This window comes from Anguilla rostrata, chromosome 10 (genome assembly GCF_018555375.3).
Source record: "Anguilla rostrata isolate EN2019 chromosome 10, ASM1855537v3, whole genome shotgun sequence".
NCBI classification, from domain to species: Eukaryota; Metazoa; Chordata; class Actinopteri; order Anguilliformes; family Anguillidae; genus Anguilla; species Anguilla rostrata.
This window is the reverse complement of record NC_057942.1, coordinates 36,118,513-36,136,925: the sequence shown is the minus strand read 5'-3', so window position 1 is coordinate 36,136,925 and position 18,413 is coordinate 36,118,513. Positions and strand designations below refer to the sequence as shown.

At 45.3% G+C, this 18,413-nt stretch overlaps 1 protein-coding gene across 2 annotated transcripts in view; it reads right to left on the bottom strand.

Moving 5' to 3' along the window:
* Positions 1 to 317: 317 nt before the first annotated feature.
* LOC135233342 (LHFPL tetraspan subfamily member 2a protein-like) overlaps positions 318 to 18,413 on the bottom strand; it is a 53,907-nt gene continuing 35,811 nt past the window's right edge. Inside the window, exons 3-4 of one of the 2 annotated variants that reach the window (XM_064296772.1) lie at positions 14,967 to 15,778; positions 318 to 4,457 (exon numbers count right to left, since the gene is read on the bottom strand). In XM_064296772.1, the coding sequence (XP_064152842.1) occupies positions 4,201 to 4,457; positions 14,967 to 15,378 (669 nt within the window). In that variant the 5' untranslated portion in view covers positions 15,379 to 15,778 and the 3' untranslated portion in view covers positions 318 to 4,200. Of the gene's footprint in view, positions 4,458 to 14,966; positions 15,962 to 18,413 lie in introns of those variants that run through there. The other variant, XM_064296773.1, reaches the window with a different exon arrangement.

Below are 18,413 nucleotides of genomic sequence, written 5' to 3'. Positions count from 1 at the left end.
TAAAACAAGACCAGATTTATTTCAGAATGAGCTCAAATCTCTAAAACTGCTGCATGCTTTATGCACACTGCTGCGAAATTTGATCTCCTCGATAAAGAACAAGAGGCAGCATGAACGACAGACTGCAAACACGGGGGGAACAACGATCCTCACAGAACCTTCCCACGCAAAGAGACCCAATCATCGGGTGAGCTGCTTAACGCTGTTTGAATGTTGTCCATTCACCATGGAAGTGGGAACCTTCAAGAAGAAAAAAAATCCAATGCTGGTAGAGGTCTAGCCACTCAGCTCAGATAAAGCAGACACAAACTGAAAAGTCACAGGAAGTTTGTTCTGTTTTTAATTACTGAACAAAACCAACAGACAGGAAAAGCAGAAGTGGAGGGAGGCTGTTTTGCCTTGTTGTTGAAGTGCATTCACTCCGGTGTCTATTCATGCATAAGGCTTCATGCATCCTTTCTTGACTGATAAATAGTTCACCTGTGCACAATGTGACACGAGGAGCTCAGCTTAAACTCTCCCTCAGTTCACATAATGTAATGGGTTCCGGGTCAGAAATTGAGGAACATATTTTACACTGTCGTTCTTGTTCTTAATTAGACATTCCCCAATGGCCAGATTAGAATTTCAGATTAGTGCTGATGCAATACATCAATTCCATCCGCCTCATTGACAAACCTGAAGGGGACCTCGAGTTTCCCCGAGTCCCCCATTTTGAGGGCGCCCTAATGTGTTTATCCCTCTTTTCTTTCAGTTTTTTGTTGGCAAGGATTTTCTCACGGTATTCTGCCTGCACTGCCAGGATCAGCAGTGAGGTTCCTTTGGGAAGCACTTAGGAAGACCAAAGTTTCTCTGCTATCACCCCGTTTGCTTTTTCTAACAGTTTACTTCCCCACTACTGAACCACTACAGTCATCAAAAACTATGTTACTTTTGTTAATATAACAAAACAAAGTCACACAAACAGGCTTCATGAATTAATTTAAAGTATATCTAGATTACAAGCAGAAAACAATCTACACAGCTATGCTTAGCGAGTTTAACAGAAAAATGGGATATTTTATGCGAAGAGAAAAGGAACCCCCGAAGCCAGATACGTTGGATTGATACCACTTCCTGAACCGAGGCTGATGTGGCCAGGAAGGCTATTTTGGGCCTGAGACCCAATCGGGCTTCACCCTCAAACTCAGTGCCCTTTAAACTCGCAACCCCCCCCACCCCCCTCAATTTAACCCCCGAACACAACTGTTGAGTTAGTCTCTACTGTATGTCCATGGCAGACAGCACTACAATACAATATTGCACATCTCTTGAAACGCTCAAAACATATTATTACAAGCATACTTTTCATTTACAGCAATGGTTATGGCACCTTGCAATACATAAACATTTTCATACAGACACGCATACATAACTGAGTCTCGAGTACAACAGTCATATGGTAATTCGTAGAGTCCACCCGAGTCGGAGCTGCGCGCTGAAACTCAAAACGCCGCCGCAGGGACACGGGTTCGATGCGGCCCTGCCACAGTCCTGCTGGGGTGAGGAGCCACAAGAGCTCGGCACGCGAGAGCCCTCGGTTTAAAAGTCACATGACTTTCACAGCCACTTTAACTTTATTGCGTTCTTGCGCGGAATGGGTTTTACAAGTTTCAGGGTTACTGCAGATCTGATGGACTTCCATGACCATACCCATATAAACCTGTAATTTGAAGACTTCAGTATTCAAGCTATTGGTAAGCTTTGGGACGTGCGGGAGAAAGTAACTCAGGGAAAACAGCTGGTTGGACTACTCAAGCATTCATACGGTACACCCTATAAGGACCTTTTGACCTTTTTGCATGTGAGCAATCAATCAAAAGTTCAGGTATCTGCCATCACTCTGAGGGCTTTAAAGTCCCATTCGATGTTGTAATTCTGCCCCCCCAAGGAAAACCAGCTTAATCGAGTCCCTCCATGACCAGCGACCTTATGGACGAAAGTGAATAATGATTTCCACACAAAGGAGAATAGAGCTTGGGGTCTTGGCTTGCCTTGAACATGTTTGATCTGTGATTTGGCTGCATTCATCACAGCCCTAATGATCCAGTGACCCGTGGCTGGTCTTCACCTTCCTATTTGCTGGTCAGAAGCCCAGTTATCCCCCCCGGTTTGATTAATGTAGCACTCTGTTTCCCAATCTGCACTGGGACCGAGGACCGAGCTTGGTAGACCAAGAGACACTTGTGTGTGTGTGTGTTCTTTTGAGAGCTTGTCTCTTACTCACTGCTGTCTGTTCTTAAATCCCTTGGCATGGTGATCTCCAGACACACCAGCAGCTCAAGGTTTGTGCCCCATGTCATTCTGTGTTCATTACCAGAGTAACAATTGCACCGAATACACCTGCTGCTTCCAAGTTACACCTGACTAGAGTGAGCCTGTTCTGAGGAGACACTCATCATGATTAAGTGAGTTTTTCCTTCCTGTAACTGCTAGGGAGCAATACACTTGCTGGAAAGCTATGGACAAAATCATTTGTGTTAAGCCTAAACACTGAAAACGTGCCCTTTCCACATTTTACTAAAAAAAGCGAAGTGTGTGAATGTTATGTGGAAGTAATTGAGGGGTTTCTGGATGCAGTGTTGAGGGAGTGAGCCAGAGATACAGCTCTTTCCTGGGGTACAACTTGTGACCCCAGCTGTGAGTCACCCTCTGGTCCAAACCCAGGCTCAAGTTTGAGGGAGAGATCTGACTCTCCTCATAAGCAGTACCAATAAAAACTGAATAATGGCCCAGTGTGTGTGGGACAGCAGAGAACTAGGCCCAAGTTTCTGTCCCGCTCACTGGAAACTTTCTGGCGGTCGGAGCTGTACAACACTCATCGAGAGGTTGACGTGAATTACTGCTTTTGTTGACACAAGACCAGGAAAAAGGCGGGTCTCACATCTCCACATTTCTAGATGAACCCATAGTCATGGAGCTCTAGTCCTTTCCAGCTGCAGTGCTGCAGAGCACTCTCCCCTCAGAATGAGGGGCCCTGAGTCTCAATGGGGAAAGCTCAAGTGTGTGGGTACAGATGTTGGCATGGCAACTCACTGAGGCACAGGAAGGTCCAAGGCATGTGTTTCCCCCGGTAAAGAATTTGTATGTCTTTAGCTGGGCCACCCCCTTTATATCATGCTTTCACTGGCCACTCTGACCTGCATTGGAGCTGCTGCAGGTCCAAACTCCTTGTTCATGTACCGTAAGATGGGCCAGGAGCTGAGGGGGTGAGCGGGGGTGTGGGGGGTTGCACACTATCAAGCACCACGGTCTCTCTGGTTTGGCAGTGACCCAAAAAACCTAATTCTCTCACCAAAAGAGGATGGAGACACCATGGCACTATGGGAAGTCATTGGCACACCCAATCATGGGATGCTGGCACAGGTGGTTCTATTGCTGTGGCAAAAGCAAGGGTGTGCAAATGGTAGATAAAGATGAATAAATCATATTTCAGTGGGTCATTACCAATACACTTCAGCCATTATGGCTTTAAGGCTTTGTTGCTGAGAAGGCATCTGTGTCCCACAGAATCATATTTAGAGAACAAACCAAGGACCTGTCTCTCAAGTTCCCCTTACCAGAGGGAAGGCTAAAGAGGAATACTCTGCCTAAAATGGACATGCTTCCAGTCTACATTCACTAAATTACCAGGAATCGCTATAACGACAGACTAAATGAACAGAAAGGCTAACATTACAGCCTGTGTGTGTTTGTGGTCTTTTTTCTGCACAAACATTTCACCTCTGAATGAGAAGGGGAAGGCAGACTTTGCCTGGGAAAGTGAATCGTGTTTACGACCGGAGAAAAATTCTATTCCACATTGTGTTACGCTCTGTACAGTATATACAGCTATTTACAATTCATTCGGAGTCATTTTAGCTTACGCTGGCACTGTGAATTTGGGACATTAATGACATGCGCAGCATCACTGAAGAAAAAACTTTACATAAGAAGCAAGCCATGCCAGCTCAAATAAAAACGACAAGCAAACTTGTTATGGTTAAAGTCTTAGTGGTGATAAGGTCTCAGTCCCTTCTGTGAGTGGAGAAGGCTGTGGCCGGTCGGAGACTAGTCAAGCCAAAATGTTGTCAGACCCGAGCCTTTTATTTTAGTAAGCCTGGAGCTGTCGACTTGGCCTCGGTCTTAGCAGTCTCGGGCCTCGGAGGTCTTGGTCCTGGCTCAAAGCAGGCAAATGAGGCTCTTCCCCTCTTCGATCTCCTCCTGCACCTTGTCGCTGGAGGTGGCGATTTCGGCCTGGGCGGAGAAGACGGCGCAGATGAAGGTGAGGACGGTCCCCCCGATGGCGGTGTAGAAGGCCCAGCCCAGGGAGCACTGGCCCACCTTGTAGGGGGAGGCATCCTGTCCACAGTAGCTCAGGACCTTCTCCGAGCCCCAGCCAGCTGGATACAGCATCAGGCCCAGGATCAGAAACAGACCTGGGGAGGGAATGGGGTATACAGTCAGTTATCCACTTCCTGCCCTGACTGAGAACATTCAGTTATCTACTTCCTCATCAGACAGGAACCAGCTATCTACTTCCTCCCCAGACAGGAAACAACCCTTAGGCTGCTGTGCTTAGCTGCAAATGGCAATATATGGCATTCCCAGTGCATAGCAGTCAAGTTATTCAAAGTTTTACTTACTACATCTCTTTAACCAGATAGGTCAGGTAGGTTTAACTGGAAGCAATGTGATGTTTGATTGGAGGCTGTTTGTTGGAGGCAGTTAAAGTTAACTAGCCTGTAGTAAAATCTGGAATGGCTCAAACTGTGATGCATCGTGAGTGTTTTTATATCCCTGTTAGAGGCAACTAGGATGGTTGTGATAAAATACATGAAGTCTGTTGGTTGGATGCTTTGCAGTACCTCTGTTTTCACTGAAGTTCACTGACAGACCATCGCAGACAAGTTTTTGCCATACACACATTCTACAAAGTTCACTAACCATGAACTGTGAACAGAGTTTCAGTGGATAACACAAACAGATCCTAGGGATTCAAATGTTTGCTTTGACCATGTGGTAGAGAACAATGCCAAGGAAGAATATATATACTGTGTATCCTCTCGGCTAATTTTAGCAACAACAGTAATCACTCCGTTGGACTCGGCCAGGGAAACTCCAAATTGAAAGGAATCACACTTCCTGTTAGCCTGTTGCTATGCTCTTCACCTGCTGCCATGGTTTCCTTTGAAGAATGCATTACTCCAGTCCAAAAACAATTAAGAAGGAAATTATCCTTGTTGAATAGGGCAAATAAATCATCACAATAATGTGACTCACATTGATAAAGTGCTCTCAACACACTCTACGACACACATGCTCCATGAAAGATTCAGTGGGAAACAAACTTGGTGCTTTACCGGTTCCAATTGTGTCCAATATATTTGACAGACTGTCTCAAAACAAAACAAAAAAAGTGTCTGCAATGCGTCCATTTCCTACATGGAAAGCTACATGTGTAATTTCAATAGGTATATCCCCAAGGTTATCATACCCTAAACAAAAAAGGCAATCAATGTCAGCCAGAAAAAGACAATAGTCGGAAGAGAGAGGAGAGCCACGGCACTATATACTGCTATCAGCGGAAAGTCATTTCCTTGATTCAAAATATTTCCTGTTCCAATAAATCGGTCATTCCAATTTCCTGTTGCCCCGGGTCTTGATGAGATCTTCAGAAAGCGGGATTGTGGATGGTTTCCCCCAAGACACGGCGCAATAAAAAAGCACCGGTCTGGGGATATCCAGAACCTTCCCGAGAAATCAGATACAGGTGTGGATAAAGAGTGCCATTGATAAGACTTGCAGTTAATCTAATTCGAAACACATGGGTTTTTTAGTGTATTTAATGGCTGTTGCGTGTATTCTTGGAGTCCTTACAGTAACTAGGTAACAAACTAGGTAAGGGCATCAATAGAACCCTTGTGTTAGCATTGTTTGTGTATCATTTCAACAGGCTGATTCAGGAACAACTGTGGACATTCCCAGCAGATAGTTAATCAAAAACCACAATGTGAAGTCAACAGGACCCCAAAAGATCTCAGCTGGCACCTCAGCATAGAACCACACCTGCAGCTAAATATGACTCAGATCTCTAGGGGCTTATGGAGCCAACCTCAAAGCTATCATCCACATGAATCTGTCATTGGCTGAACTGTTAACGATATCTGAAGCAATTCCTTTCGATGACTGCTGGGAATTATGTTCCACCTGGTATCCGTGTTTGTCTCCACGATGCCAGTGAGGAGACAGATGTCGGGTGAATAAGAGAATGTCTCAGTAAATCTGGGTGAATCAGCACTTTGTGGTCTGAGATTTTACAGCCCTTTTTGTATAACAGTTGTAAAAAAATATACATTTTGTTTTTTTGAAAGCTGTTTCTCATTTAAATCCGTTGGAGATTTGTGGTTCAGTTTTCCAGAAATAGCCTACCTATAACAACCCATATTGTATATTAAATAGCTCACATGTAAAAATGGCATTTTGCTTGCTCTTAGGAAATAAAGCAGAAAACAAATCAGCTGCAGTTGATTGGTGATATAGTTACAATCATTTGAAGTTTGACCAAATTGACCAAACTAGGAAAAGCACAATGCTTCCATAATTCTGGCCTGCAAGTCACCCTTGAGCTCACATGACCCGCAAACTGAGGTCTCAGCCTTTTTTAAACTCGCCCTTGTGACCCGGGCTCATGCCGTTTGGTAAACAAACCAGAAGAGGCGACTGGCATTCCACAGCCACTGGCCGCAGCCAACATCCCGCGTCCGCTGACAAGCTGGGACAAATTATCTGCAGCACTGACCCACTTTCACACTGCTCCACTGACCCAGTAACTCCACAGTGCTCAAGGGGCCGACAGACCAACGCTCTACAGTTTCACAGAGGATATGGACCTCTGCAAGCCTTCATTTATAATGTAATATAAAATAAACTATAGCAGTTTAGGCAATGTGACTGCATATCAAGATATTCACTCTTATACTCAATATCGAGAGAGAAAAGAACCATTTTCAAATATGATAATCCAGGCATGGAAAAGGTTGGAAAAACTGGATAGGGCATCACCCTTTCAACAAGATTTACTGGCAGATTTGAAAATCTACCATACCTATTTCACCATAATTGCACTATGTTACAGTGTTTTAGTGCAAATGTTCAAATGCTTCAAATAAGAAATTCTCTTCTTTGGCAGCCGTACTGTCAAAAACATACGAGCAGGGGCGCCACCAAGGATTTTTGGGGCATGAACATATCTCACATTGGGCCCCACAACTAATATATTTTGAGGGCTCCTGTCAGTCAGGATTGTCCTAACCTCACCCCCCCTCCCCCCATCTGAGGGGCACCACTGCTTTTGAGACACCTAATGGACAGATTGAGGAAAGGAAAAGAGCTCATAACTGTACCATGGCAGCAGCTGGATTCTAGATGGGTCCCAGAGAACTGGGGGAGGGCAGACAGCCCTGTGACACTCTGAGGACTTTCAGTGTCTCTTTAATGCTGGGGTCAATAGGCTTAAGAGGACTCCAAAAGTTGTTGGCTGTAAACACAATGTTCCTGATAGACCCTTTCAAGTTTCTCCACAAATACCAGTTCCTTAAGACAGTCATAAGCGTCAAGATGCCTCTTTTGCCTCTGTTAAGTGGTTCCATAAGAGAGCAGGCATTACCTGGATAAAAGCCAAAGCCCTTGCAAAATGTCTAGGCTGAGGCCACCTCTCCAGTCGACCCTTTCCGAGAAAACTTCAGCAGAGTATTTTTTCCAGATCCCTTTAACTCATTGCATCTGAAGGCACTGGTCAGCTCAAACTGAAGGAGCAATTAACTGGCAGGTGATGGTTTGCAGATGAGGGATTTATGCAGTTTTCTTGTACCAGCACCACCAGTTCAATACCCAAAAAATAATTTTGAATGCCCCAGAGTCCCTGAAGCACTTTTTTTTTAGACCACAACCGCCCCCCAAAGCTCACAGCCTAGCCATAATATGAGGTTGGACATCCAAAGCTGAGTACCACTCTACAAATTATTATCCTATACTCCATCTCTAGTAGTGGGTGTAAGAGAGGCTTCCCATAGTTCTGCTAAATCTGTCAGTCCTGGTCCTCTTTCAGTGCACGTATTGCATCAAACATGGAAATGACAACCAGGAAAAAAATTACTTCCACATGTTATTCAGATTAAAGGAGAGATCACAGATTTGCCCCCCCCCCCCCTTACCCAAAAATGGGTTACTCTTTCCTTGAACCTCAACAGGTGAATTTGTTACCTTTTATGTGGGCAGTGCGGCAGCTGCTATATTTATGTACGTTTTGGCTCTCAGAGTCATTGCTACTGCCCTGGGTGCAGAATGACTGTGTAAAATTGCATTGCTGGCGTAGCCTAATCCCTGTGAGAAAATTATACTCCCTCATAGGCACTGGTCCACACTGTTTGGGTGAGCTCAAGTCATGTATTATGGACACTATTATGGACACTCATCCAGTCGTTCAGCTCCAAAGCCTAAACTACTTACTGACTCACTGTTCTGTAAAAAACATTCTCTGATAATCTCACTAGCCATTCACTTTATTTAGCAGTACAATAACATTAACTTCTTTATTTCCCTTGTTGATTGTGGGATGTATTTAGAAAGCTTAACATCACATTCATGAAATCTGACTGAAATAGCAGTCTTAACTGGACACAATGAAACTTAAACGTTTAATTAAATGTGGCAGTACTGAGGTGTTGTGATTCAGTAATCCTTTTGACAGTCAGCTATTAGAACATGTGATAAACAGAGAGTGTCCAAACAACCTCTTCTGATTACCTATGGACAGCCTAACCTTGGTTTCATCTGCCCTTTTCGTTCTTCCTTTATCAAAACTAAAAGTTATACTTTGCTGATTTCCAAAGATTGTTGGGGGCAAAACCTTCCCACGGTGCTGCTTGTGAGAAGGGCATTTCGCAAGGTTAATTCCTGTGTTACTGTTCATCCGTTGAGTCACTGTGAGACGAGTAAGGTCCTGCTCCTGAAGCTCTCTGGGATTTTGGGGTGTATTTCGTGTCCTTCCAGTGAATCTCTCTCGGGATATTCCGTTTGCAGTCTCCCTTACAAGACTGAAGCTCCGTCTTTGACAGAAACTTGGACTGCTCCCTTGTTTTTCCTCGGAGTGCTCAAGGACGTACTTAAAGTGGCATTCCTAGGCTACTTCTCAAAGCATCACTTCTCGGTACTGCACGCAAACTGAAAAGGGGATTTGTGTCACTTCAAGCCATCGTCCTCTTGTGTCTGAGCTGGAAGCCCCAAATACATTTCAAGTGTGGCCACCATCTTTATAGCTCTGGTTCAAAAGAGAAATACCCTTAAATGTCTCATAAATTGGAGATATGAATGCCTACCAATAGTGGTAATATAAAGAAACAATTGACAAACAACTGTGAAACTAAAATCAGAAATCTACATTGAGAACAGCCTTCCCAAACCTTACTTGGTTGGTGAGAGTGGTTTGGACCACAACAAATGAAAAATGCAGCCTCAAAACTAGCCCTGAACATTGCAGCCTCAACATGTGCTCCAGTGCTATCCACCATCCCACAAGAATTTCTTTTGGTGAGAGACTGGTTTATGAGGCAAACGTGTCTCTGTGTCTTTAGAATTTGTCAGTACTGTAGCCTACATAGCTGCATAGTGGAGATGCAACAACAACAAAAAAAAAAAACAACTCAAAAACATGTTTGACAATGTGATGCAATTTGCAGACGTGGCCGGCCCCTGTAGCTGAGTGCAGAGCAGATTAACTGCACGCTCGATGGACAGTACTGGAGCACACAAAGTTGTTTTTGAGTTAAAAACATGAAACGCGACACTTACAAGAGTAGCTCCAAGAAAACTCTGGTTTCTTGGAAAAGTGCCGCTTTTAAGGAAAATCATTATAACTGTCTTGCCCCACAAAACTAGCATTAAATGGGTATTCGAATTCCAAAGTTGTGTATATAAATGACATCCATTAAATCCTCAGACACCTGAAGCCTTGCTGTGCCACAAATTCCTCATAAATATTTGATACTTAACATTTCTAATATTATTTGTTAACACGTGTATTTTAGGTTAGGGATGACACTTAACTCCTCAAAGGAACTGACGTTTTTGCGTGAAGGGGGGGGACTTCCTGTATTGCCATAACATTCTGCCACCTCATGCTGGGGGAACATGTTGGGACCGAGGGAATCGGGGACCCCCTCTCTGCTCCAGACAGCAGGGTTCCGCTGCTCTTTGCTTGGGCAGCTGTCCCGCCCTGTGACGGAGGCCAGAAAGCAAACGTGTGTATGGCCGTCCCCTTTGAAGTGCCCTGGGAAGCCAGCCGATGAGCAGAGCCTCCGCTGCCTGTTTTTCCCAAGCAACGAGGGACTAGTCATCGCAGTAAACGACCGTTATGTGCCATAAACCTCATCATCAACATCAACAAACAAAGGTCACGTGGACAACAGTACTTATAAAATAAATATTAGCGCTTGTGACTCAGTTTTTATGATGACAGTAACTGAGGTTTGTGCAACAGCAGTCTGTAAGCTATGGAGAGAAAAATATGTCCTTTTTTGTCCGCGGAAGAGGAAAAAAAACGTTCAGGAAACGCGAGTGCTTTTTTTTCATGACGCGCAGAAGTTCGTATTCCAAGTGCGAGGGAGGTTTAAGCGAAGAGCGTCACGGTCCTGTAATCGCTCCCATTGTGTCAGCGCACGCATCTGGGTCCGATCGCCGCTGACGTGGACGCAGCTGCGCTCTGCTTGCGCTCAGCGCCGTACGGATCCGCTCTCCGGGGTCGGGGATGGGGGCCATGTAATCGAAAATCTGGACTGAGCTGTTAAGCTCAGAAGTTCACCACGAGTTGACCAGAGAGACTGCCATGTTACTGCAGTTTTTCTGTTCCACAAAAAAAAGAGGTGTTCCTTTACCTTTACTGATTAAATGCACAAATTTAGACAACGTACAGACTTTAGCGTTCCTGTTAACCTCTCTGGAAAGGAACAATGTGTATTTGGACATTAAACCCTGGGAAAGATCTTGTTTGGACGCACCAACTGCATACTAAGTGGAAGACCCTTACAAAGGCATTTGTTGCATGTTCAGAAGTTTAGCAACTGTCCTGAAAATGTGGGAGAGCGGTGCAGAATGTTCCGGAGCTCAGCCTCATAGGGTAGACCGGCTGCAGCCTGCAAAACGCATTTTCTTATGCAATCCCAGATGCGCCAACCATCTGGGGCATGAATGTTACAGCACGCCGCATTCTAGCAACGTGTCGTAAGTTTAGCTTCAGGGCGAGGGCAGGGCGAGGGCAGGGCAGGGCACTACCTCAACACTTAAGAGCCAAAATGTCGGGTGTTATCACGGAAAGCTCGATGCGTCTTATTCCTGCTCGCAAACAACTAACCTGTCCCACGGTTTACTGAAAAATAAATACTGTATCAACATAACTGCAAATCGGCATGCCTCTCCAGCAGCCCTGAGGTTTCAAGTGAAAGGAACTCTTGCCCCTTATGTAAGCCCACAGTACTCATTCATCACATGATTTATATGCGCCATAACAGCATCATCCATCCCTCCAGTGTGAAGAACCCCTGTCAACCCCAGGGCAATACACGTGTGGCCGGGTCCCAAATAGCTTCTTGAAGAGCACTCTAGATACAGGCAGGGCAAGTGTGTACTCAAACTCCTCGCCCCGCCCAGTGAAAGAGCGAGCGGCTGATTACCACGGCAACACCCCCGCCAGGCGAGAGCTCAGGCGTCAGAAGAGACGAGTGAAGGATAACGAGCCGTTGGCAGCCCGTGTCCCCCAGGTGTCGAATTCCGCCAGCTGGCCGGGAGCTTTTATTGGTCGGCGTGGTGCCAACCCACCGCTAGGGGGCATGGGGGGTGGGGGGTTTCCAGCTCAGTCAGAAGCGGGCTTAGGGGGCTGCGGGTGTGGGTGCAAGAAGAATTGTGTGAGTCGGGTGCACTCAGCTGCTGCAACTGAGCCAGGAAGTCCCAAGACTTTTTTTGGCCTCGCTCTGTGCAGGCTTCCAGCAGACGGTGGGCGGAGTGGAGGGTGAGCGACAACAGTGTCATAAAAAAAAGAAAAACAACTGACAGAGAAACTTTCAGAGGCCATCGAGCACCAGTTCACATGACACATCCCTGCTAATAACCGGTCCTGATCAGGGACAGTAATGACCTGTTAGCGCACAGAAGTGCTTTAGAGACAGGCACTGAGGAATTTAGAGTACTTCCGGAGGGCATACTGGTAGCACTGAGAGATGTTTGTTTTTAAGTGGCCGAGTATAAAGCATATCAAGTTAGAAATGTCCACGCAAATGCTATGGCACTGTAAGAATACTGCAATCAGCGCCAAGCGATTTCTGATCTGATTCATGTTAGTTTCACACGCAGGACTGAAGCAGAACTATTCAAACACAGCAGTGCAGAAATATGTTACCTCCAATCACCTCCATCTAGCTGTGGTGGAAGTTGGCTTCCACTACAAAAGCTACACTGGCAGTGACATGATGCCTGTAAAAACTGTCAGTGTAAAACAAACAGCAGTTAGTCAATGTGAGGATCTGTAACCTGCCTGCACACGACTGTTTTCAATGCAGAGAAATTGCATCACAGGACCATTTAGAAAAACAAAGAAGCCCGGGTATGTGCCCAAAACAGCATGGAAATTTGTTTTATTCATTTCATTTGTTAAATTCTTTAATTAAAGATTAATTTAAAATGCCCAGTGGCAACCGGGTATTTTGTGGAACTGAAATTTCGTTTACTCTATATTTGAAATTGTGCTGCTGTCATTATTTATACAATGTATACAATGCACTTGTGAATAGTTGGGGCATTATTGTGGAAGTACACAATCTGACAGTATACTATGGTTTCAAAGTGAAATTACTCTCCTCTGATGATGTAGCTTGTATGACTTCTTAGCCACTTTAGCATATAAGTACGTTATGAAAACAAGAGCATTTAAGAGGTTGTATTTTTACTGCACATACAGACTCCAAATGGCTCACTTCACAAAGTGGCTTTAAATTATGTAAGATGTTAAAGCAGAATCATTGAAAAGAAACAAGACCGTGTGTAGATGTTTTCATGGACTAATCAAATCTACAAGCAGACATTGTGGAGAAAGTTACATTCTTCACAGGAGTAGACCAATATAAAATACTTAAGCACAAATCTTTGACTGACAGTATCCCTCTCCATTTTAAATACTTTTCCTCAGGCATAAATACAGCAACTATTGCATCACCAGGGTACAAGGCCAAATCCTCAACCAGTACCACCACTAAATAACATTACATGAATGGCTCGTGTAAACACTTTTCATTTTGAATGCCTTACTACCTGGCCTGTGACAGGAAATGAACTGTAAAACATATCTGATTATCTCTCAAAGCAGAAAGCTAGAAAAACTTTGCTCTAATTCTGGAAAGTATCTGTACTAAAGTGCCTCAGACTTTACCTTCACCTTTACCCTTTTTCTGGTGCCCTACATCTTGTAGAATAACAGTGAAGTCAGCTCTGTGGGGTAAACAGGGAAATGGGGAAGTCCTGCAACAATGGGCAGGAACAGCACAGTGCACGACCCATCCAAACGCACGCTTAAGGGACCCTGGCAGTCCCTGTCCCGCCCACTCGAAAAATATTTTCCTGGCGGATTTCCGTCTCCGAGACTAACAGTTGAACAAGGCAGAGGACAGGAGGACCTCTTTACTCCTCCCCCCGCCCCCCTCCTTCCCTAACGGACCTAACGGAATATCCCGCTCTTGATCAGACAAACCCCCCCGCCCCGCCCCCTACTGTGGGAAAGCGTTTGGCCGGGCGGCCGTTCCCCCATAATTCAGCGGGAGACAAAGCGACCGGGCGGCTGCCGTAAATCACACGGCCGGCTGACGCGAGCGTGCGCGCCGCAAATGTTTGGGCTCGCCGTCGCCAACGGCAACGACTTCGGCAGGCGGCGATCTTGCCACGGTGGTCCGCGCTTCACAATTAACCCCGGCGTCACCTCTGGGGAGTGCAGTCCTTTTGTGCCGGCACAAAGAGACCCCAGAAAACTGGGCACCGTGCGTAACCCAATGAGAGAGCTCCACCAACTCAGCGACCCTTAATTGGGTTAGCAAATGTTTAAATTGCCATTGAGGCACTGTTGCTTGTTCAAACATCACTGCCAGCGAGACTCTCGCTCCCCCTATTTCATCTTTGGGCTCTAATTTGTGCCAAAGGAAAAGCGCTCAAAGCGCTACAGTAGAGTCAACTACATGAACAAACACCAGCGCAGTATAAATACCAAACATGAGACCCGACACCCCTGTGAAACAAAACCATAATAACAGCCAGGGATTCGTCTAACCGCACAACACGGTCTACAGCCCCAGACTGTCATAACAACGTCTTATTCCTCCTACAGCCTCATACTGCAGTCTCTAGCACTCCACTGTCATAACAGTCTGAGTCGCATATCTCTTCTGGCCACAGACTGCATTCTATACCGGTACACATAGTAAACACTGAATATAGTAAATAATATACACTCGAATAAATACTTTAGCCTGATGTTTCTGATTTAATGAATCGTATGCATATTAAATTTCCATTCATTTAGATTAAGTAATTTTAATGTACGCCAAGCAGTAAACTTTGTGTGATGTGTATTTATAATTCAAACACGAATTCAGCACATAATAACCAGATTTGCATGATTTAACTGACTGAATCTATTTTGTTGAGAATTAGCTGATTTATATTCATTGTAATTAATTTGAATAAATAACTTTTGAAAATATGTTATTTAAATAAATCTATGTTGAGGTGCTTGCTAAATTCCTGGAGTCATTTTTCAGAGTGTAGGAAATAAAGTAGATAATGGTATAAATAAAAAAAGGTGGTGAAATTGACAGAGCGGGATGGTAGCACGGCTCGTGTAGCGTTCTCACCTGCGATGCCCTGAAGTAGGCCACATACATTGAAGATGCTCTTCTTCATGATGCTCTGGAAGCACATGGTGAAGACGGAGATGAAGGCCACCGAGCACAGCAGCAGGATGCCCGTGCCCAGGAAGATGGTGGTGGCCTGCCAGAACCCGCTGGCGATCTCGCTGAACTCCACGGCGTAGGGCCCGCACTGGACGCCCCGCCGGTGCCCCGTCACCTTGATGCAGCGCATGTACAGGCCCAGCGTGGGCCGGTAGGGATCGAGGGTCCCCTGGGCCCCGACCACGGGGTCCGGGGTGCGCGGGGCCCCCATCAGCCAATCGGCGTTCATGAAGGCGATGAGCTCGGCGAAGGCCACCACGATGCTCAGCAGCGTCCACAGCATGGAGCGGCACGTCACGATCACGTGGCACATGGCGCCGGGTTCCAGTCCGAGGCGACCTGTTGAGGGGGCGGGGGGAGGGGCGGGCGTGTGGGACTGTAGTTCTCCGGGGGTTTTTCCAAAATCCTCCTCTCTGATAGTTTCTTGTATTCCTTTTCGCCCAGCGAATAAAAACGCGTCGATTTTCAATGCTGAAGGTGGTGGAATGAGAAGGGCATTCAGAGCCAGGTGGAGTCAATAAAAAAATTCCTGGTGCTGCGTCCGTTAACCCGCTGTCGCTCCCGTCAGATGAGCTTCTGCATGGCCCCCCTGCTGCTGGTCAGAGACAGTCTGGGAATGATGCGGTGGTGTTCTTCCCCAGCCGAACCACCCTTGATGCTACACATTACTGAACCAGGTCCTCAGGGCCATTGTGTTGACACGGAGAACAGATCTGAAACAGAGAGGGCAGAGAGAGAAAAAACAAGTGAGTGCATGAGAAAGAGAGGATATATACTCCAGTTGGAGGGGGAAGGCGGAACCGCCCACTTCGGAAGTGTGAGCGCGAGGTCTCTGAGTCAGCACACCGCCTTCCGACACACACACACACACACACGCGCAAGGCTCGCTCTCACAGCGTCAGCTTGCAGCCTCTAAAGCCTTCTCTCTCCAACCAACCGTTAATCTCTCAGAGTCCAGGAAATTCCCGTGCCCCCCCCTTAGCCGTTATTTCAGGGAATCCAGCCTGGAATACTTTTTATTAGTGCTGCTCTATTTTTGCTAGCTTTGTACTTTCTGCACACAAAAGCAACCTGCGACGATTTAAAATTGATTGCAGTGAAATCCAAGGCAATCAATCGAAAAATAAATTTAAAAAAATTGTTCCACATGAGCTCTAGAGAGTTATGTGTGCCCTTCAGTGGTTTAAAAAGATTTAAAAAGTCAATTAAAAAAATGAAAAATAAACTTGTCAATTATAGTTGCTATTCATTTCCATACATCAATACTTTAAGGAAAGGGTTGCCGATTCGGCTTTGAACGCATACATCCCTGTGATAACCTTAATAGTGCAGTCATTAGTCTTCTCAGAGAAAGAACTGGTAGGGGGAGACTGAAGACAGATCCCTCTTACCTGACAGAATGACTCACCGGAGAAATGTGTTTGTCAAACAGCCGTGAGAAAGAGAAGACTTGTGTAAAACCTACAAATCTTTTCATCCTGGACCTCGAAGTGACCCTCTGTCCTCGTTTTTTGAAGTTTGTTCTTCATACCGTCTGACTCATTTCAGCCAACAAATCCACCTGTCGGTGCGTCTGCACAGAGGCAGTCCTGTTTTATTTCATGGAAGTGTCAACGGTGAATGGGCTGATCAAGGAAACCACACAGATACCGCTTATAGGAAAACTGGGGGAAGATGTGAAATAGTCTAATAAAGATATAAATATCACTAGAAATTTAAATGAACTGCAATACACACACAAGTTTATACAAGGTGAGAAACTCATAGATACTGTAAACCATACAGGACCTTGCTCCATTCTGTGAGATCATGACCCAGATTTCTTTCTGATTTTACTTTGAGCCAGTAGTGTAAGTTACTGGTGAAGGCCACTGCCCTCCAAAAATTAACCAGATGTTTCCAAAGAAAATCTGACTCTATATAGAAGTCACATGCATTTGCTGTTAAATCACCTATGACTAATTCCACATGACATCTGGAAAGGTCTAAGATCTCACTGAAAGGTGAGATAAGATTCTTGGAATAACATTTCTTGGAATTCGTTTCAACTGCCAATCCACAAACTGCATGCCTTAACCCAAACGGCAATATGCGCTACAAGGCCCTCATGGTTTTGGGATTTCCCACACAGTTGAGGAGGTAAGGGGAGAGGGCCTAACTGAGAATAAAGGGGCATCCCCACCCCATCCCACCGTTCCAGGATTTTAGAGGCGGAGTGCTAAAAATATCCCCATCCTTGCATGGGACAGATTCTGGCTCTGAAGGGGCCAACAAAAAGGGGGTCCCGTGGCTATCCAGACTCAGCTTCCTTACACAAACTTGGCAGTGTCTTCTCACCACTGCCACGACGCTGGACCAAGACAAATTACTACTCCAAAGGGGACCACCTAACTGCTATGACTACACAGATACCAATGCATGTAGGATGAAAATTAACGGTTGACTTCAAGAGTGCACCTATACCCGATACGTATTGCAAATTCTTTCGCGCCTGCAATTATCGTAAACAGGAAACACAAGACAAGTTGTAAACCTAAAACTCAATACAGTCAAACAGTCAATAACTGGAACTGCTCCCTCCTGGAAAAATTTCCCCGGAGCCATTCATGTGAGGCATGTCAATTGTCAATTCAGATTTTTCTTCATCTCTGCAGATACATGCCATGTTTCGCAACGCTAAAGGAACACAATGCCCCCCGTAACAAGCAGGCACAAGTGGGAGTGAGACTGGCTGACTAAGATTAAAGGCATGTAGCACGCTCTCAACAAAATCAGCTTTACTTGTATCTTAAACATGCGTACTTATGTACATGCCAAGGCACGGAAGTGAATATTTTTTTATTTACTTATAGTTCAGTATTTATTTGCAAGCCTTATACCTTATATTGATATAACTCTATACTTTAATATGGATTATGTTGAAAGCAAAGATAACATAAAAGGAACAGTGAATCAAGATGCTGAGATAGTACCTCATGGGTGACTCACGGGTACAGTGTGAGATTCTTTGGGATCTGTGTGATGGACGCAGTGATACAGTGAGTCACTGAGAGACTGAAACCTTGAAGAGATGCAGGGGTGGAACGATAAGCAATGCAACAAGACGTCAAGTTATACGAAGGCCATTTCCAAAAGATTGTGTAACTCGGCAGTGTACGAGCTAGCTTACGTTCATGCTGATGTTTTGTCTCCCAATAATGTCAACATAACATTTCTCATGAGTCGGTCAAAAGGGGCAACAGGAGAAAAAGAAGAAAATCCCACTCTTTTGGCTGAGGACTCATTTGGATGCAGTCACTGCACTGCGTAAGCACTGCGGAATGCTCTTTCCGTGAATAAAGAGTTCAA